A 21,546-nucleotide genomic window follows, 5' to 3' on the forward strand; every position below is an offset into this window, starting at 1 on the left:
TCCACCCCCTCTTTCAAAGACTCCTCATCAGCTCAAGGTATTTACAGAAATACTTCAAGTGACTTGTTTTAGAGGCCAAGAACCAAGAGACACCAGGAGAAAGTATCCGTTTGTAAGTAACAGGTCAACAGCAAACACATCGTGATGTGAGGTAAGGGCTGGAAAACGCCCAACGGATTTGACTGTAATGAGGTCAATGCTAATCTTTACCACCACATTCAGGAGAGTGGTGAGGACAAAACCCAAACGCTGAGGATTGAAATGGAAACAGACGTGAGGACACATTTACTAGAGAATACCTTCCTGTACCATTTACGGCACAACCCGAATAAACAGTAACAGAAGCATCTGAAGGATGAACAGGCCAGGGGCGCCTGGGTGGCGCAGTCGGTTAAGCGTCCGACTTCAGCCAGGTCACGATCTCGCGGTCCGTGAGTTCGAGCCCCGCATCAGGCTCTGGGCTGATGGCTCGGAGCCTGGAGCCTGTTTCCGATTCTGTGTCTCCCTCTCTCTGACCCTCCCCCGTTCATGCTCTGTCTCTCTCTGTCCCAAAAATAAATAAAAAACGTTGAAAAAAAATTTAAAAAAAAAAAAAGGATGAACAGGCCATTTCCTCAGGACTTCGCTTTTACCCCTGGATTAAACAGTAGCAGGGAAAATATGTCTGGCTGGATCACAGCATTTTGGTGCATGTCATTTCTCCCTGGGCAGGCCCTCAGCTCAGATAAGCTACAAGTATAAGCCACGTGTTGCAATGACATTAAAGGTTGTTACTGGGAAAGCTATCCCTGGTTATTTCAATTTTAACAAGAAAATTTTTTTCAAGTCTTGGGAAATCTTTAAAACCCACAAGTAACAAACTGGGTTCTTCTTACAGTCAATACAAGTCACGTAATGGGCAGTACTCTTCCTTTTCTGTAACTGTCAGGAACATCAGTTACATTTGTAGCTATAGGGGCACGAGGACGGTCCAGTCAGTTAAGCCTCTTCCGCTCAGGTCATCATCTTCCCGATCTCGCCGTTCGTGGGTTCGAGCGCCATGTCGGGCTCTGTGCTGACAACATGGAGCCTGGGGCCTACTTTGGATTCTCTATCTCCTTCTCTCTCTGCCCTTCCCCTGCTCAAGCTCTGTCTCTCTGTCTCTCAAAAGTAAACATTAAAAAAAAAAAAAAATTAAAAAAAATATTTGTAGCTCTACCCCCACAGCCCTGAAGTAGCCCACCATCTACACTCATAAACTCAACAAGGACTCTGGGTGCCGATCCAAATCCTAACAACTTTATTTTACACGATGATGTCTTTTATTTATTTCTACATTCCCACTGTAAAATCTGGAACCATATAAACCTCCTAAAATGCATTAAAAAAACAAGTAAGAGAACATATACAGACATAGGAGAGCTCACCTGGGACTCATTCATTTTCTACTGCTCTTGGAAATGCGTACAGACTGTTAACAGTGGACCTAGGGAAGGAGAAAGAAATAACAGAAGTCATGGGTAATCTGGCCTGCCCAGGCAGGAACATCCTGCGTAGTAACCGCCAAAGAAAAGCTCATAAAATGACACCCTGTGAACACTTACAAGGAGCTAAAGACGTGATAAAGGTGAAACACAAAGCATACCTGTTACTCCCACATATCAGGAGATGTTTGGTTTTAAGTTTTTTAATGTTTGTTTATTTTTCAGAGACACAGCGTGAGCAGGGGAGGGGCAGAGAGAGAGGGAAACACAGAATCCAAAGCAGGCTCCAGGCTCCGAGCTGTCAGCACAGACCCTGATGCAAGGCTCGGATTCACAGACCATGAGATCAAGATCTGAGTTGAAGTTGGACCCTTAACCAATGGAGCCACCCAGGCACCCCACAGGAGATGTTTAGATGGGTTACCCTCGTTGGTTAATATAAATATTCACTTTTTCAAATAGTTTGCCTTCATTAATGTTGCCAAAAAAAAAAAAAAATCTCCCCTTACACCGTTTACAAATTTTCTTACTGTGTCTTCAAACTGTTTAAAATCAAAGTATCCAGAGGGACAGAGAATATTAGCTCTCCAAAACGGGGCAGATGGGCATCGTCAAGGCACGATTTTGTTTTTAAATTATCTAACTTAACTAGGTTATCACTGCACGTAAGAAGAAAACTTTAACAGAGTGGAAGCACATTGGCGCAGGAGTTGAGTCGCATCCACAATCCCACCCATAGACTCGGTCACCCTGCAAGAGCCACCTCCCTTCTCAGGCCCAACCTCCTCCTCTGTCACCCCAGCGGCCGCGGCGGCAGCAGCAGCAAACCCTCGCAGGCTTGTCCTGCACTACACTGGCGGATGCCACAGGGCAGAGCCCAGCGCGGTCGGCACACACTTAGATCACACAGCACAGGTGCTCAGGGACGCTTAGAGACCCGCTTGGAAGCCAGAGAGGGCGGCACGGGAGCAAGGGGTATCACAGAACGGACACAGAACGTCCGCAGACCACGCGGGGACCCCCTGCGCTCCCAGGAAACCTGGGCCCCACGAGTCCCGGGGAGAGCCCATCCCTCCCTGGCCGCCGCTCGCGCCCTCGGTTTGCGGCGCGGCCCACAAGATGCACAACCGCCTGGAGACCCGAAAGCCCACGACCTACCTCGTCGGGACCTGCCGAGCTGCCCCGAGGCTCCCGAGGGCTCCGGAGCTGGCGCGGCGCCTCCCGGGGCCGCCGTTCCCGAGGAGCCGGATCTGGGCCTCCGGGACAAATTCACTTCGGGCCGACGACCGTCCCGGGGCCCGAATCGGCCGCCTGGGGCCTCGCCGTCCCGCGAGCCTCGGCCGAACCGCCGCGGGTGCAAACGGGCCGGGCCCGGGCCCCGCCGCCCTGCACCGCCGGTGCCGCCGCCCGGCCCCTCCGGCCCAGCCCGCGGGCTCCGGGGCTCGCGCTTGGGGGGTCTCCGCTCGAGACTCCGCCCGGCCCGCACAGCTCTGCGCCCGCTGGGTGCCGGCCCGGACGGACGGCGCGCAGCCCCGCAGGCCCCGGGGTCCTTGCCCGCCTGAGGCCGAAGCCTGGGAAGCACGGCCAGCGGTGACCTGGGCACGGACAGGAAGCGAGAGCGGCGCGGCGGCACGGCGCGTGCGCGAACACGCACACAGGGCGAGTCGCACATGCGCAGGACGACGCCGGCGGTGCGCCTGACGGGAGTCCGGCTCGGGAGCGGGACCAATACCCGGACTCTGTTTCCCATAAGTCTAAGCGCCCACGTGTTAGGGGACGTCTCGAATGTCTCCACCCTACCTGGTGCTTAAGAGGGCGCTGTGTGGAGGGGATTGACCGCCTGGACCTGGGACCCAATTTTCCATTTGTCTTCGCTTCTGTTAGGGATTAAGGGAAGGTGTAGCCTAGAGTAGCGGGCTGTGTTTACGTCCTGGATCCCTGGTCCTTTGCTTGCCCTGAGATCTTTCGTGTTGGCACTGAGATTCCCCACGAACAGGAGGGGACAAGGAAAGGGTGTACCATGTGCACGTCACTGAAATATTAGAAGTTTCACTGAAACGCTGGGATACAATTAATACCCAGCCATGACATAAAGTAATAGTATCTATGGGCACATGGTTTTTCCAAGAGGGAGAAGAAAATAGAAGATGTAGCTTGTCCAGATTGCACAACTAATGCGTAAAGACTGTAAAACAATCAGGAAATACACACAAACCGAAAAAGAAGAAGAAGAAGAAGAAGAAGAAGAAGAAGAAGAAGAAGAAGAAGAAGAAGAAGAAGAAAGATACCTGAGATCTTACCTGTCAAAGAGAATTAAGTTTATGTTAGGTTAAAACGTCATTTTTCAAAAATTGGATAAGGACGATGATTTATCATTATTATTATTATTATTATTATTATTGTGAAATTATATAACCATGTTCTTGGCCAGTTGTTTCTTAATGTTTCATAGTTCATCCTAAATTCACCTGGTGATCTGGGTGCCCATCCGTGCTAGTTGTCTCTGTTCAAAGGATAAAGCAAACTATTCACATTTCTCCAACAACAAGGTAGTTACAGCTCAAAGCAAGGTGCCTAGAGCCCATGCTTAACGACCTCCCTGCCCCCTGTGGTGACAGAGAGGGACAATATCTTCCTAGAGGTTTACATTTCAAAGAAATGTCTCCCAGGTCCTTAAGAAAAACCTTCCTGGGTTGTAATGCTGGCAAGATAATTATTTAGCTTCTAAAGATACTTAGATACATATGCAATCGACAGAGGTATTTATATTTCAAGTTTTCTCAAGGCAATGCTCTTTTAAATGGTAGTAATAGGTACTGATGCATGCAAATGAGTGGTCACATAACCCATTCCTGATTTCTCTAGCTGAGCTGTTGCATCAAACTAATCCCGCACAAAATGCGTGCTTCTCCCAAAGCTTCTCTTGGCAGTGACTACTTAGCCAGGGACAGTCTTTCCCAGCTCTTGTTGCTATTAAATGTGGCCTGTGCCTGAATTCTCACGAACTGAATGCTGGAGTTTGAGTGAGGTGACCACACCTCACCTGGGCCTGAGCCAGGAGAACCTCCAGACACATTTCTTCCATGTTCTTTTCCACTTTCACCAGGTAAAGGATGGAAGCTTCGCTGAGCTTCTTGGAGAAGACAGGCAGAGTGCCCATCCGCCTGGCCCAGCCTCCAGCTCTTGCCTCCCCTACACGCACTGACTGGCTCAGTCTTCAGCCGAAGACTGGGATGCCCTCCTGCCTCTCTCCACTCTGGTTCTCTGCCTGTGAACCCTGGCTGCCATGGGCGCCCCAACACGCAACTCTGTCCCTGCAACTCAGAGACCCACTGGGCTCCCCCACTCCCCCTCCCCTGTACCTTGGCCTGGACACTCTCTGGGTGGCAAACTGGACACTCTCAAGGCTCACCCCTCTCTCCAAATGGCTAAAACCTGTCATTTCATATACCATATATTTCCGCCTTCTAAAAATGTATGTAAGCTGGGAGGGCAAATCTGGACCCTATGTTTCCACCTGGGCCAGAAGCAGCAGAACCCTGCCTTTCAATGTGGCTTCACTTATTAGTGTTGACAATATAAAGCTTTCTATTTTGGGGTGGAGACACCTGGGTGGCTCAGTTGGTTAAGTGTCCGACTCTTGATTTCGGCTCAGGTCATGATCTCACAGTTCATGGGATCAAGCCCCACGTGGGGCTCTGTGCTGACAGTGCACAGCCTGCTTGGGATTCGCTCTCTCTCCCTCTCTCTCTGCCCTTCACACATTCTCTCTCTCAAAATAAATAAACATTAAAAAAAATAAAGCCTTCTCTTTCTGTATTTGTATAAAATACAAATATTTTCCCAATTCATCATCAATCTTCCTAACTTAATCTTTTACTTTCATTTTCTATCACACGGACATTATTTTTTTGTGTTCAAATCATTCAGGCTCTCCTCACATTTCTCATGTGTTGACATTGTACTTGAAGAAGCCCTTCCCACCCTTAATTTTCTAAGTTGTGGCCTGTGTTTGCTCCTGTTTGTTTTCTTTTCTCTGCAATGTGTCAATTTTATTAAGATACCAGCACCCATCTTCAAGATTTCCAAACCATTCTTGAAGTCTTTCACCCACTTTTTCCCGAAACTAACATATTCACCGTGACCAGGAAATGTGAGAGGCTAAGAAAAAAGTTCAAGTTTCTCATTTGTTTGAAAGAACTTGTTCTTCTTTGAAGCCTCGGGACATGCCTTGCTTTAATGGAATGGTCGCCAGAAGTGTCAGGACAGTAACTGTCAAATCTGAATTCCCTCTTATTCAAAATACGGGTTGGATCAGTTTACAGGGAAGCTGTAATGAAGTAAGACCGACCAGGTGGCTTTAACCACAGAAGTGCATTGTCTCCGGTTCTGGAGGCTGGGAGTCTGAGATCCAGGCGTGGACAGGGCTGGTTCCCTCTGAGGGCGGTGGGGGCGGGTGTGCTCCATCTTCTTTCCTTGGCTTGGAGGTGACCATCTTCTCTCCATGTGTCATCACATTGTCTTACCTCTACTTCAGTGTCTCTGCGTCCAAATTTCCCCTTTTTATAAGGACGCCACCCATACTGAATTAGTGCCCATCCTAATGGCCTCATTTTTTTAGACTTGATTTCCTCCGTAAAGACCTAACCACCAAATAAGATCACATTCTGAAGTACTAGGGGGTTAGGACCTCAACACATGAACAGGGTGGTGGGGATAGGGGCACACAATTCACCCACAGCATTCGTGTACCCGGTCACATCAAATTCACTACAAGTGCTTTCTCACTGCTTTGCTTATGCTGTGGGAAAGGCCCTTAAAGATCATCTTATCTACACCTTTTATTTTATAGATGAAGAAATGGGGGCTTGGAAGGAGGAAGGATTTGCCCAAGGGCACATACTAGTTTATAATAGAACCACTACTTTCCCATTCCCCATCCCCACCTCCATCTTTTGATAGGCACATCATACTAACTGGCTTATGTCCTCCAGATTGTCTGGGCAGATGGAGAAGAGAATGGGATGAACGGGATATAGGACTTGAATCAGAGCAGTCGAGGTGAAACCTGGGATCCTGCTTCAGTCTTTTGAGTTTCACATCCTTTGTCTCTCAAAGACAAAACTCAGGGGCGCCTGGGTGGCTCAGCTGGTTAAGCACCTGACTCTTGATTTCAGCTCAGGTCATGATCTCATGGTTTGTGAGTTCGAACCCTGTGTTGGGCTCTGTGCTGACAGCATGAAGCCTGCTGGGTATTCTCTTTCTCCTCTCTCTCTGCCCCTCCCCCAATGTCTGTCTGTCTCTTTCTCTCTCAAATAAATTAATTTTTAAAAAAGACAAATCCCAGAACCCTGTCTTCTCAACTCAACAAAGAAAATGAGACAATCCTCCTGAAAATGCCTTATAAAGGATAACTCTTTATCTCAAAACAAGATTTGAAACCATAAACGGGCACATTGGTGTGTAGATAACATTTTATAGCACTTAAGAGAGGCAATGATATCAGACTACAACTAACATGATTTTAGGACCCACTGAGAGCGTGTCAGACATGGTGGAGGGGAGCATAAAAGTTAAAGACCAAGGGGCGCCTGGGTGGCTCAGTCAGTTGAGTGTCTGACTTTGGCTCAGGTTATGATCTCCCGGTTCATGGGTTCGAGCCCTGCATCAGGCTCTGTGCTGACAGTTCAGCTTCAGATCTGTGTCTCCCTCTCTCTCTCTGACCCTCTCCCATTTGCACTCTGTCTCTCTCTCAAAAAGAAATAAACATTAAAAATCTGTAAATAAATTTAACACAGTGTTTAAAACTTGACATGTAATTGTTTAAAAAAAAAAAAAGTTAAAGACTTTAATGATTAGCTTCTGACACCAGATCTTAGAGGTCAGTATCAAGAATCTCATCCCATCTCCCCATCCCAGACACTCTGTGTCGTCTTCCTAGGGGTTTCTCTAGGTCTTACAGGTCACAGGAGGGAAGTACAGAGACCATCACTCACTAGAGAATGACAGGCCAGGGTGAGCAGCCCCTGACGAGACAGGACTTCCTAGTGGAGAGAGCAGTTTTTCACCAATACATGCACAGTCACTCAGGATGAACTCTGCTCATGGGTCTATGTATCCAAATCGGCACCCAGGCTGCTGGACAGGTTGTCACCAATAAACTGGCCAGAGGATTGAAGGCTGGTTCCAAAGGACCCCTCAGCCTTGGACTCAAGGCCTGGCCGTGGTCTTGGCATGTCAGGTATAGATCATGGCTTATTTCATGCAAGTGTGGCTTTGCTTTCTTTAGGACACCCATTGCCCTGGGGCGCCTGGGTGGCTCAGTCAGTTAAACATCTGACTCTGGATATTGTGATCTCACTGTCACGGGATCAAGCCCCATGTTGGGCTCTGTGCTGAGCGTGGAGTCTGCTTGAGATTCTCTCTTTGTCTGCCCCTCCCCCACTCACTCTCTCTCTCAAAATAAATAAACTTAAAAAAAAATAAAAAAAGGATCCCTATTACCCTGACCTGGGTGGCATGTCCCACAGAGAGATTTCCAAATCTGAATGTGCATCAGTAAATAAGTTAGGGGCGCCTGGATGGCTGAGTCAGTTAAGTGGCTGACTCTTGATTTCAGCTCAGGTCATGATCTCAAGGTTCGTGAGTTTGAGCCCTGTACTGGGCTCCGTACTGATGGTGTGGAGCCTGCTTGGGATCCTGTTTCTTCCTCCCTCTCTGCCCCTCCCCAGCTTGCTCCTTCTCTCTCAAAATAAATAAATAAACTTTAAAAAGTAAAATAAAAAACAGGGGCGCCTGGGTGGCGCAGTCGGTTAAGCGTCCAACTTCAGCCAGGTCACGATCTCACGGTCCGTGAGTTCGAGCCCCGCGTCAGGCTCTGGGCTGATGGCTCGGAGCCTGGAGCCTGTTTCCGATTCTGTGTCTCCCTCTCTCTGTGCCCCTCCCCCGTTCATGCTCTGTCTCTCTCTGTCCCAAAAAAAAAAAAAAAAAAAAAATGTTAAAAAATAAATAAATAAATAAATAAAGTAAAATAAAAAACAATAAGTTAAAGTGGGCCCTACCCCAGTTCTGTTGAACTAGAACCAATGAGGCTGGATCCGGTATCCGTATCTCAGTTACTTTCCCCATGTGGTCCTCACGCCAGAAGGACTGCATTTGCAAAGCACTTCTGTTTCATCCTGCCAGTATTTCTGCAGTAGCTACAGCCACTGTTATATTAAACTGCCTCCACGGGGGGAAGAGACAGAGAAGAAGTAACAGTTTGCTCTTCCCCATCTGAGCTGTTTAGCCCATTTTTGGGCAATGTACCAACAGTGTATCTTAGGATGGGAACTGCCTAACTGTGGAACATCCAGACAAGGTGGTGGGGGAGAAAGGACTACGCAAACTGTCTTGAAGAATCCCCTTCTTCAAAGTAATCCAGGCTTTCATGGCACAGAAGAGAAACCTGAATAGGGACAGAGTATCTGCCTTCTAGTATTGGGAAGCTAGCTTCATCAGGAGGAAGAGTGGCCTTCCATTTTGTTATGGAAGGACCCAACCAGCTATGATGGCTGAAAGCATCATGAATGAAATTTAAGTGCAAACTGGCTTCCTAGGAGTTGAACTTCTCCAGGGATGAGTCATGTGTCCTTCACACAGCAGTGCCTCTTCCACCAGTGGGGAGCTGTGGGAGGGCCCCAGGCCCAAGGATACTGTGCAGGAACCCCAAGGCTGTCTGCATGTTCTCTGAGACCTCGTCCGAGTCTGAAAGTTGATGATCGCAAACAAAGGAGACGCTCAGTCCCTGTGCCTTGGATCAACTACTTTCTAACGATCTCGGCCTTATTCAGGTAAAACCGACAAAAAGTGGAAAGATATTTAAAGTGTGCATCCAGGTGATTTGATATATGTATCCACCATGAAAGGATTCTTCCCATCCAGTTAATTAACATATCGATCACCTCACATGCTCACCTTTTTTGGGGTTAGAACACTTAAGTTCTTAGCAAATTTCACTTATACAACACAGTGTTATCAACTGTGGTTCCCATGTTTTATTTGAGATCCTTAGACCTCATTCATCTTATCACTGAAAGTCTGCACCCTGGCAAACCTCTCTTTTACCTTCTGTTTCTATGAGTTTGACCTTTTTTTTTTTTTTTTTAAGATTCCACACATAAAGGATACCACGCAGTATTTCTCTTTCTCTGTCTAGCTTATTTCACTCAGCACAATGCCCTCGAGGTCCATCCGTGTTGTCACAAATGGCAGGATATCCCTCAGATCTCCATGCATGTACCTTACACCTTCTTTAGCCATCCATCCGTTGATGGACACAGGTTATCTTGGCTATTGTGAATAATGCTGCAGTGAACACAGGAGGGCAGACATCTCTTTAATATCCTGCTTTCATTTTCTCTCGGTATATACCCAGAAGTGGGGTTGTGGGATCATATGGTAGTTCTGTGTTGAGAACCCTCCACGTTGTTTTCTGGGTGAACTGATTTGACTTCACTTATGCCTGGGTGGGGCTAATTAGAAATACGTAAGTGATGAAAATACAAAATAAAACTCTAGGCCCATCCTGAATAACAGATGTGCTTCTCATCAAAGTTCAAACAGCGGATGGAAAGCAGGACTCAGAGCCAAGATGTGGAAACGACCCAGGTGTCCATCAACAGATGGATGAACTAAATGCGGTATGTAAATACATATGTGTATCATATTGTTATCATATTATTATGAAAGGAACACGCAAAAACATGTAGACACACGATGGCTATTACGCATCCTTAAGAGGAAGGGAACTGTGACATGCTATAACATGGATGAGGCTTGAGGACATTTTGCTGAATGAAATAAGTCAGAAACGAATGGACAAACACTGCATGCTTCCATGATGGGGGGTACCTGGAAGTGGCCGTGTCCATAGAGACAGAAAGTAGGATGGTGGTTGCCAGGGGCTGGGGCGGGGTGGGGGAAGGTGGGGAGGTGGTCCTTACCGGGTGCAGAGTTGCAGCTTCAGGCAAGATAAAAAAGTTCTGGAGACGGATGGTGCTGAGGGCAGCGCAATAGCACAATAATGTATGTGTGCCTCATGCCACTGAATTATACCATTAAAAATGGTTAAAATGATGAATTTTATGTTATGTTATTTTACCAAAGAAAGAAAGAAAGAAAGAGGAAGGAAGGAAGGAAAGAAAGAAAGAAAGAAAGAAAGGAAGGAAGGAAGGAAGGAAGAAAGAAAGAAAGAAAGAAAGAAAGAAAGAAAGAAAGAAAGAAAAAGGAAGGAAGGAAGGAAAGAAGGAAGGAAGGAAAGGAAGGAAAGAAGAAAGAAAAGAAAGAAAGAAGAAAGAAAAAGAAAAAAAGAAAGAAAGAAAGAAAAGGAAGGAAGGAAGGAAGGAAGGAAAGAAAGGAAGGAAAGAAGAAAGAAAAGAGAAAGAAAGAAAGAAAGAAAGAAAGAAAGAAAGAAAGAAAGAAAGAAAGAAAGAAAGAGGAAGGAAGGAAGGAAGAAAAGAAAGAAAGAAAGAAAGAAAGAAAGAAAGAAAGAAAGAAAGAAGAAAGAAAAAGAAAAAAGAAAGAAAGAAAGAAAAGGAAGGAAGGAAGGAAGGAAGAAAGAAAGGAAAAGGAAGGAAAGGGAAGGGAAGGGACAGGAGGGAAGGAGAGGGGAGAGAGGGTAGGTGAGAGAAGGGAGAGGAGGGGAGGGGAGGGGAAGGGAGGGGAGGGAAAGGAAAGGAAAGGAAAGGAAAGGAAAGGAAAGGAAAGGAAAGGAAAGGAAAGGAAGAAAGGGCAAGTCTCAGATGCCCGGGTGAGAAGCAGAGGTAGGAGGTAGGTAGGAGGAAGGAGGTTCAGACGACGCTTCCTCTGATACCACAGGGACAACCAGTTGGCCATCCGCATTACTACATCCACACTTTCATGCGTCTCCCCACTTCAATAAAACAGATTCTGTCCTGGCGATTTTTCCATTTAGTCTTCTTGTGCGTGTGCCATTTTCTTCTTAGGATACACAAATGGTAGTGAAATTTCTGGGTCAGGAGTGATACACATGCTCACAAACTTTAGCTGCAGACCGGAGCTGATTAATGGCAACTGACAGGCAGGTTTGGAGCGACCCATAGACTTCAGAAACTGTAGACACCATTTGAAGCGTGTGTGAGCACGCTTCAAACAGTCTCCCCAAAAAGTCTCTTGGGCTTGGTAGAGCATGAGTGTCCCTCCAGCCCAGAATCGCATCAGTAAACATAGTGTCAGTAAACATCGAGCACAGGAGCTCTGTCAAATTCGGCATTTTGAACTAGCTTTTAACCCAACAAATCAATGTCCCTGGGACCTTCTTTACATACTGATTTCACTCTCACAAGGTCTTACCTTCCTGCTAAATTTCCTTGTTGGCTTCCTCCCTCTCCCGCCAGACTGCGCCTTGAAATAGGAGTAGAGGGGTGGAGAGAGTCTGACATGGTTCAAGTTCAGCATGGAGGGAGCCTGGCATCTGCTGGAGAGTGGTCCAGACTCTGGAGGACAGTTCTGGAGGACGGTCCAAGGCTGGGTTGGTGGCAGGAGATATCCTTTACCCCGATCTCCAAAGTGGACACCTGTCTGGCAGTTACGCGTGTTTTCCTTCAAACTGGTTGCCAGGCTGGAATGACCGATGACATCAGAGGCTTCTGACCTTCCTGATTGGAAGGATCAAACTCCATACTGCTTAGCAGCGGAGGTGGACAACAGCATCTTCTCAGAGCTTTTCTTCACTTCCAGCTTTTCCCCAGCTTAGAGAAGTGATAACGGGCTTGTGTTCAGCCAGAATCCAGAAGAGGAGTTTGAGCAGAACACAATCTAAGTTTTCTGGAAGGGAAGAAAGAGTTTGGGAGAAATCATGGCCGGTTGTCAACCGTGTTCCCAGTCTGAGGACCAGAGCCCACAGCCCAGCTGCTCAGGGTACCCCCTGGAGGCAGTAAGGGGTGAAGAAATCCCAGGACCATCAGGTGAGGAAGCAGGAGGAAGAAGGGACTTGAGAGTGTTGACTAGGAAGGAGGAAGGGGTACAGAAGTCAGAAAGGAGCATGTGAGTAGGGTTTGTGTGACAGGAGAGATTCAGAGAGCCAGGACCTAAGGACAAGGATATCCCCATGGAAGGAAAACCTGGGGGGCAAGGAAGGAGGGTCAGAAGATGAGATCCTCAAATGAGATAAAGGAGGAGAGGAAATTATTCCACTATTCCATTATTCCAATGGGAGAAATTAACTATAATGAGGAAGAGTTTCGAGGACAGGGGATGGAACAGTGGCAAAGATGAATGGGGGCAGGTGGATATCAACAAGGCAGAAAGATGGAAAGATGGTTTGGGAGAGGCCAATAGTCTCTGAGGTCGGAGAGAATGAGGGGAGGTTTGGGTTGCGGAGGGGCTTGGGTGACCAATGGCTGAATCCCAAAGACAGAAGCTTTATATTGGAGCCTGGTTTGTTCACTCAGCCCCCTGGGTAGACCCCCATCCCCCGCCTCCCTCCCGTGGTTGGAAGAGGAGAAGGGAGGAGTCAGAGGAGGAGACAGCCCCAGGGGCTGAGGACATCTGGGTCGTGGAGACGCTGTGTGGACTCAAGATGAAGTTGAAGAGACAGCGGTTGTCTTCAGTGCTGCCTGAGCACCATGAGGTTTTCAACAGGCTGCTGGGTAAGCAGAGCACCCTCCAATCCTATCCTTTCTTTTTTTTCCTTAAAAAACAAGAAACTTCCAATGCCTACACTTTTCCAATGGAAAAGAATTCTCTGCTAGCTGCTGAGCTCTCTCTCCATCCTTGGAGGACCCCATATTGATCCTCATTAGGGACACTTAAAAACGACAGAGGATTAGGTGACACTTGGAGAAAGGTCTGTCTTTGGGACAAGAAACCTTGGTTCTGGTCATGCCCCTGGGACATCTCAGCTCTTAGTGGCCTTTTGAAACTAAATGCCATCATCTGTGTGAAGGGGGATGACAGGCCATCTTTGTACCCTGAGGTCACTGTCAAATGAGAAAATGATGGTGAATGACTCTATGGTCTCTATGGTCCCTGCAGCAGTACGTGATAATGACAGAGCACCACTGTTTACTTAAGATCTGAATCCTTCCTCTCTCTTGGCCACCCCACAAGGATACCACCATATTTTCTTAGCCAGGGAGTGGTGGTCTCTCACCTCTGCCCATCAGCCTCACCCTTGGCCACATCCTACAAGCTCCCTCAGGGGAAGCATCATTCTCCTCTTCACTCTGGAATGTTCCCACACTAACCCAGTTCTGGTTCCCAACCTAACACATGCCTTCTTCCACAGAAGATCCTGTCGTTAAAAGATTCCTGGCCTGGGACAAAAACCTGAGGGTATCTGACAAGGTATCGTCTGTCACTCTCCACTAAGATGTACTCCTGCTCGCTCCAACGTCTGTCCCGGGGCAGGCGGATGCCTTCTGAACCCTCAGCTCTCCTTCTCTCTCCAACCTGATGCTGCCTACACTTCCTTCCAGGCGCCTCATGGTTTCTTGCAGGTCCTCTGGGATCTGAACCCTTGTTGTGGCTCTCTGGCTGTTATCACCTTAAGTCCCCTCTCCTCTCAGCTCCTGGGAGCTCCCCTTTGCTCCAGCTTATCAAAGACCCTCCTGAGGCTGGCTATCCTAAAGACAAGCCCCCAAAACAGCAGAGCGAGCCACCCTGGGAGCACCAGAAACTCTCCCCTTGACTTCCTGGGTTTGCAGCCAACCTTCTGATACCAAATAAGCAGGTTCAGCCGACATGTGGGAGCATGAGCACCTGCTGAGGCCTTCCACGTCCTGCCCCCACTCTTCTCCCTCCCCTAGGATGTGATCCCTGTCTTATGGCTTTTTTCCTCTCCCCATCAGTATCTCCTGTCTATGGTCATAGCTTACTTCAGCCGTGCTGGCCTCTTCTCCTGGCAGTTCCAGCGAATCCACTTCTTCCTAGCACTGTGAGTATTTTGCCTCGGCCATCAGTGCTACTCAACACCCTGTGACGATGGAGGGGAGAAGTGGGACTCTGGCCTTCATCTGTTGTTTTCAAACTTATTTATTTATTTTGAGGGGGGAGAGCCAGAGAGGGAGAGAGAGAGAGAGAATCCCAAGCAGGCTCCACGCTGTGGGCACAGAGCCCATCGCGGGGCACAAACTCACAAACCACGAGATCACGACCTGAGCCAAAATCAAGAGTCAGATGCTTAACTGACTGAGCCACCCAGGCGCCCCTCATCTATTTTTTTTAAACCTGTTTGTAACTGATTAGTTTTTTAATCTGTTTTTTTTAAACTGTTTATTCTGTGTATGAAAACGATAGGATTATAGCATAGCGTTTTTTATACTTTTCTTTCTAAACACAAATAACCCTAACATCAGTTAAGAGACTGAAGAATAGAAAACATAAAGCCATCCGAAGGGGAGAGAAGGAAGGAAGTGTACTGCCCTGCCCCAAGCCAAGAGCGAAGCCCAAGTGACATCCATCATTGTCTTCCTCTCCGCATTCCCTGCACAAATGCTTCAGTTCAGGCCCTCAGCACTCAGCACAGACCTACCGTAAACACTCCTGCTGGTGTCTTACAAGGCTGTCCCCAAGCCAGCGGGTGTTATGTGCCTCAAGTCCTTCCAAAGCACCCTTCTCTTGCTTCATCTTCCAACTTCGCCGGCCAGTGGCGCTCTTGGGCAAGGCCAGAGCTCCCAGTTTGGATCCAACCCTCTCCACCCAACCTGCCAAGTACCTTTCCCTCTGTTTCTATATTGCGTTTTCTGTCTAGCTGATTTTACACATGCACCTGAAGAAAATGACCTGTCCTCAAGGTTGATTCCAACTCCCAAATCTTCAGATGCTCCCCTGACCTGACTTTTGTACCTGAGTAGCGCTTCTGTTAAAATCTTAGCCTCATAGGGCACTGAGGTGACTCAGTCAGTTGAGCATTTGGCTCAGGTCATGATCTCATGGTTCAGTTGTTTGAGCCCCACATCCGGCTCTGTGCTGTCCCCACAGAGCCTGCTTGGGATCCTCTGTACCCCCATCTCTCTGCCCTTGCCCCACTCACATTTTCTTTCTCTCTCTCTCTCAGAAATAAATGAACATTAAAAAAACATTTTCAGGGAGCTTGTGTGGCTCAGTTGGTTAAGCGTCTGACTTCGGGTCACATCATGATCTCGTAGTATGTGAGTCCAAGACCCATGTCATGCTCTGTGCTGACAGCTCAGAGCCTGGAGCCTGCAGCCTCCTTCAGATTCCATGTTTCCCTCTCCCTCTGCCCCTCCCCCACTCATTCTCTCTCTCACTCCCCGCCCCCTGTCTGTCTCTCTCTCTCTCAAAAATACACATTAAAAAACATTTTCAAAAAATAATGCTAGTCTTATGGATATTTTGGACTATAGTTATTTAAAAAATATATTTAATGTTTATTTTTGAGAGAGAGAGAGAGAGAGAGAGAGCATGAGCAGGGGAGGGGCAGAGAGAGACAGAGGCAGAATCTGAAACAGGTTCCAGGCTCTGAGCTGTCAGCACAGAGCCTGACGCGGGGCTCTATCTCACAAGGTGAGCTGTGAGATCGTGACCTGAGCCAAAGTCTGATGCTTAACTGACTGAGCCACCCAGGTGCCCCTGGACTATAGTTATTTCTTATCCAGCCCCCACACCCCCTTCCCCAGTCCCATTAGACTAGACACCTGTTGAAGGCAGGTCTTGTCAAAATACCTCCACACTCTCCTCTCCAAACACTCAACACAATCCCTTCCATTCTGCAAATGTTTAAGTTATTTTAAACCAATGAGGTAATCAGTATTGCACTTGACCATGAGAGAAAGCATTCATTCATTCACTCATTCACTCATTCACTGAACAAAAACTCCCCAAGTGTATCTTATGTGCCAAGGACCATGAGGCGATGAGAAGAAGGATGGGGAGAATGCATGTTGAACTAATGCATCCACATGAACCAAGTCCTACATTAGTCATTTGGTAGGAAAGCCACTTTCTGCAGAAATAGAGTGGACTCAGCTCCTGGCCGCAGGAACTGTGTATGTCCCCAGTCCACACAGGGAGACAGGTGTGTGCACAGACACGGTGAAGGGCAAGGGGCGGGCATGGGGTTGGGAACACAGGGCAGGACGTGCCCACCGGCTTCCCTGCTGAGTTCTGTCTTGTCATCACGGTGGGAGACGTCTCTGCCCAGCAGTGCCTTCCTGGTGACTGGGTGGCATCTGGAGACATTGGGTAGTGAGCAGCCTGTGTCCTTTCTGGGAAGCTGAGCTTGTGTGTGTGTGTGTGTGTGTGTGTGTGTGGTGGGGGGGTCCTGCCTGTCCTGCTCCTGACCAGCAACCTGACATCTCTCTCCAGCTACGTGGCCAATGATATGGAAGAAGATAACCAGGCCCCCAAACAGGCCATCTTTTCATTCCTGTACGGGAAGAACCGCTCCCAGCGTCCCTTGTTTCACAAACTGCGGTTTCAATTCATCCGATCCATGGGCTGGAAGACCAGGGTGTCCCGGGAAGAGTGTGAGGAGGTGGGTGGGATGTGGGGACTTGGGGGGGTGGTGCCCAGTGGGAGACAGAGGGGAATACGGAGGGACACGGGATTCGGGATGAGAAAGAATGAAAGCCTGGACGGTGGCAGGGAGGGGAGCCTACCTGGAGGTTGTCTGCTCAGGGGGCCGTCTGTCTTCCAGATCCAGGCTTTTGATCCAGAGCTGTGGGTGTGGGGGCGAGATCGCACCCTCATGCCCTAGAGTTCCCGGGACCACGGAGGCCTGAGGTCATCGGCCTGAGAGAAGGTAGGTCTGTGTCCTCAAGGGTACAGGCAGAATGATTTATTGTCCCCTTAGGAACTCGGAGGAGTCTAATTGCTGGACGCATGCTCATTGCCCCCCATCCCACACATCAGCCTTCCACACGCTGTGAAGTGGGGGCGGCCACACAGCCAGACGCTGACTCACGTCCCAGCCACGAGCTGACAACCACACACCAGGCACGACCTCAGGGAGATATGTGGGTGCCAGACCTCAGGAAAACCAGTTTGTCACAGAGGCATGGACTTGGCTGAAATAACTGCATCCAAAGCAATTGGGCCTGGATGAGAGTTTTGACGACATGTTGATTTTTTGTGTCAAATAGGAAAGTTTCTAATTTTTCTGTATATTATGTTTTGACTTTCTCGTTTTTTTTTTTTTATTTTTTTTTTCAACGTTTTTAATTTATTTTTGGGACAGAGAGAGACAGAGCATGAATGGGGGAGGGGCAGAGAGAGAGGGAGACACAGAATCGGAAACAGGCTCCAGGCTCCGAGCCATCAGCCCAGAGCCTGACGCGGGGCTCGAACTCACGGACCGCGAGATCGTGACCAGGCTGAAGTCGGACGCTTAACCGACTGCGCCACCCAGGCGCCCCATTGACTTTCTCGTTTTAACTCATTTTTGGCCTTTAATCCCTGAGAGACTATTAACTCTAGGGATTTACTTACAACAAAATAAATGTCTAACAATACGATATTTGATGGAAACAGCCTACCTGTCCAGTAATAAAAGATAAATTATGACTAGCTATGTCTTCATCCAAATTTGCTTTCGAGCAAGTTGCTTATGGCCAGACCACATATGTGTTCTTCACCTCACCTGGCCCACTTCCAGAACAGTCTCTTATCTTGTTCAATCACACGTTTCCCCTCAGGTTTATGGTCAAGGAAGTTTGTCAGAACGAGTGAAGGTTAAGGAATACCAGTTTCAGCATGGCTTATTGTGATCGACACATAGTGACAGATTTGGGCAGAGGATTAAGTAAAGATGTGGTCCGAATTGTGCGAACTGGCTCTCTTAGTCTGTTCAGGCTCCTATAACAAAGTACCACAGACTTACGAACAGCAGACACTTCTTTCTCACAGTTGGGAGACTGGGAGGCTGAGAGCAAGATGCCAGACCGTTTTCTGGGCTGCAGACTGCCACCTTCTCACTGTGTCCTCACCACCTTTTCGCTGCGTCTTCACAGAGCGGAAAGGGAGAGCTAGCTCACTGGGGTCTCTTTTATCAGGGCACTAGTCTCATTTATGAGGCCTCCACTCATGACCTAATCATCTCCCAAACGTGCCACGTTCTAACACCATCACCTTTTGGGTTAGGATCTCAACATGTTAATTTGGCGGGGGAGGGTGGACACAGGCACTCGGGCCATATAGCACTGACCAAATTTAGGACTAACTGCTTTGGTTAAACATTAGGATTCAGGGTTCAAATGGGAGGTTAGGCATCTGGTCTCATGGTTCATGATGTTGTTGTGTTGGTGATGTTTGTAGTATGGTTATTAGTTCAGACCGTAAGAAGCACAAAAGGACCAAGGTGAGCATTGAGTCTAAAGCAACATTCTCTCCTGTTTGTATTACTCCCTGAGAAGAATCACCTAGAGTCCTGGCTACAGCGCATGTAGATAACTGGGCCTGACCTTCACCATAGTAAGACATTTTTGGAGGCAGGGTCCCCAAAGACCAAGGATCAAAATTGAAAATGAACTGAGGTTTAGAATGAAGGATTAAAGATAAAAATGGATTTATAAATCAGCCTAAACTCTGATTACAATTGACTGGGAATGTGAATAATCTTTTCTAACTGGAGACTTGCCTCCTTGCAATCAATCGGACATCCTCTTTTTCTCTCAATTTCAGAGCCCAGGGGAGATGCAGGTTTTCAGCAGGAAGTCCATCCGGATGCTAATGACAGGCCTGAGGAAGGAAGAGAGGAGTCTCTTGTACAGATAATCTGGAAGAACCTAGAACCTTCTAGAATGAGCTGAATAGAGTTATCACACTGTACTCCTAGGAGTTGGGGGCACGTCTAGGAGTCCATGGAAGGACAATGAGAAACCGGGGTTTTGTTCAGGGTCTGTCCCTTCCCAGGGCACCACCAAATATTTCAGATTGTTTTAATTCAAATCTCCTCTGAGGTAGAAGTTGGAGGGCCCGTTTTTTATGCACTGGGACGCAGATTAGGAGGGAAGTACTTCAAAAATGTAAAATTAGAGCCAAAGGATTGTTTGTGATAGATAGCCTAACAATATGCCATAAATTTCATTGGTTTATTTTGAAAGTCTTGCCCTTAGAATGATTATATTTATTTTTATACTCTATGTTTATGTATTTATTTTAAATAGTTCTGAAATAGTCATACGTTTCAAAACATGCTGTTCCTACAAAGTTTGTGATGAGATTACAGGTGTTACATATATGTAAATATAATTTTCTTTACATTTTCAGGATAGGTCTTGTGTTATTATATTTATATAATATATCAATTATAAGCAGATGGATAGTTCTCTCAAGTTCTTGTAACTACATTTTTAATTGACATTTACTCTTCATTATTCAACTGTGAGAATTCAGTTGTAATTTTTTAACTTGCCTTGATGACATATTTGTATGTTATTTTAGATTATTAAAGAGGATACCACAGTGTGTATCTTGGGGAAACATAATAAAGATAAAAAGTCTTCTTACCTTCATGATGTTCATAGTCATCCCAAGTCTGCCCTACCTGTTTGCTGTCAAATGATAATGTTGCTTAATGGGGTTGTGATCACTCAACCACATTTCGTAACTCTGAAAAATAATTCTGAGTTATTTTTCACATGGAAAAAAGCAATAGAAGACAAGGCAAATCCTGAGCTAGAGTTCTAAAGCCGGAAAACAAGGAGAAGATACTGAGGGAGGAAATGGGGAAGAAAGAAGGAAGATAGTACTATGGGGACCTAGATCTGAAAGTCACAATGAAGGCAAGGTGACTCAGCAAGATATGCATTCCCAGAGATGGTCCATGGCAAACACACTCACAGGTGCAAGGGAACACACGCAGTGTTCATTATTTTAATCATAAGGGGAGTCCTTTTCACAACCTACAATTCCAGTTTACTGTGGTAGAAGGAAGATCCTTTGTGATGAAAAAGGAACAACTGAAAAGAAGTGAAAGTTTTGGAGAACTTTCTGAGAAGCATGAGAAGGTAAGAGGGGCTAAAGCTGACAAATCAGATAGGCATGGAGAAGAAAGAGCTAATAACACGAATCCTGAATATTGGAGGAAACCATCTAGGGACGTGGTAGCACCAGAGAATACTGGGACTGTCCAAAATACCAAGCTTCAGTGTCCCCAGGGCACACCACCCTCCTGGCACATAGATGTATATCACCAGTCAGGAAGCTCACCTGAGCCTTGGTGACCAGAGTTTGTATTGGGGTTTCATTATGCAAAGTATGATTAATTCTATCACTGGCCATACATTGAACTCAATCTCCAGCCCCCTGCCTTCCCCCAGAGACTGAGCTGATATCATGTGGTTCAAAGCCCCAACCTTGTTGGTCTTCCTGGCATGGCTGGCTCCTATCCTGAGTCACCTTGTGAGCATAAACTCAGTTTTGGTCCAAGAGGCCCATGATGAGTAACAGACACTGCTAGCATTCAGGAAATTCCAAAGATTTAGAGGCTCTCTCCCAGGAACCAGGGACAGGGACAAGATAAATTCTTTTTTTTATTTTTAATTTTTTAATTTACATCCATGTTATTAGCATATAGTGCAACAATGATTTCAGGAGCAGATTCCTTAATGCCCCTTGCCCATTTAGCCCATCCCCCCTCCCACAAGCCCTCCAGTAACCCTCTGTTTGTTCTCCATATGTAAGAGTCTCTTATGTTTTTTTCCCCCTCCCTGTTTTTATATTATTTTTGCTTCCCTTCCCTTGTGTTCACCAGATAAGTTCTTTATACAACACGCTGGCCATGGTCAGGGGTCTGGCAGAACTCAGGTGGTCAGGGAAGGTAAACATTTTAGGACAGATATATCATGGGAGATATTTGAGACACTGAAGAAATAAGGATTGAAATAATGGGGTACTCAGGGATTTGGGATATCTTAGGAGACATGAGAAATTAGGAGATGAATGTAGTTGTCTATATAGGAGCAGCTAATGACAGTGAGCAACTGAATAAAGAGAGGCCAAAGAAAAAATGTGTGGGGTGGGGGTGCAGTGCTGGTAAATGAGATCAGCTAATAAGCATGGAGCAATTTCAGAAAGTGAAACCACCAAGGCAAGAAGAGCCACAAGGACAACAGCATCA

The 21,546-nt window shown here is 47.1% G+C and overlaps 2 protein-coding genes across 4 annotated transcripts in view; one reads left to right on the top strand and one right to left on the bottom strand.

Moving 5' to 3' along the window:
* RBAK (RB associated KRAB zinc finger) overlaps window positions 1-12,163 on the bottom strand; it is a 29,441-nt gene extending 17,278 nt beyond the window's left edge. The window contains exons 1-2 of one of the 3 annotated variants that reach the window (XM_058711863.1): window positions 11,817-12,163; window positions 1,407-1,465 (exon numbers count right to left, since the gene is read on the bottom strand). In XM_058711863.1, the coding sequence (XP_058567846.1) occupies window positions 1,407-1,421 (15 nt within the window). In that variant the 5' untranslated portion in view covers window positions 1,422-1,465; window positions 11,817-12,163. Of the gene's footprint in view, window positions 1-1,406; window positions 1,466-2,621; window positions 3,052-11,816 lie in introns of those variants that run through there. The other 2 variants (XM_058711862.1, XM_058711864.1) reach the window with 2 other exon arrangements.
* Window positions 12,164-12,283: 120 nt separating this feature from the next.
* Window positions 12,284-19,485, top strand: LOC131501555 (speedy protein E4-like). The gene is made up of 7 exons (XM_058711875.1): window positions 12,284-12,430; window positions 12,917-13,114; window positions 13,753-13,811; window positions 14,315-14,400; window positions 16,794-16,962; window positions 17,125-17,229; window positions 19,107-19,485. The coding sequence occupies exons 1-6, from the start codon at window positions 12,322-12,324 to the stop codon at window positions 17,182-17,184; spliced, it is 681 nt and encodes a 226-aa protein (XP_058567858.1). The 5' UTR covers window positions 12,284-12,321; the 3' UTR covers window positions 17,185-17,229; window positions 19,107-19,485.
* Window positions 19,486-21,546: the final 2,061 nt, after the last annotated feature.

Source organism: Neofelis nebulosa, chromosome 18 (assembly GCF_028018385.1).
Source record: "Neofelis nebulosa isolate mNeoNeb1 chromosome 18, mNeoNeb1.pri, whole genome shotgun sequence".
Lineage (NCBI taxonomy): Eukaryota > Metazoa > Chordata > Mammalia > Carnivora > Felidae > Neofelis > Neofelis nebulosa.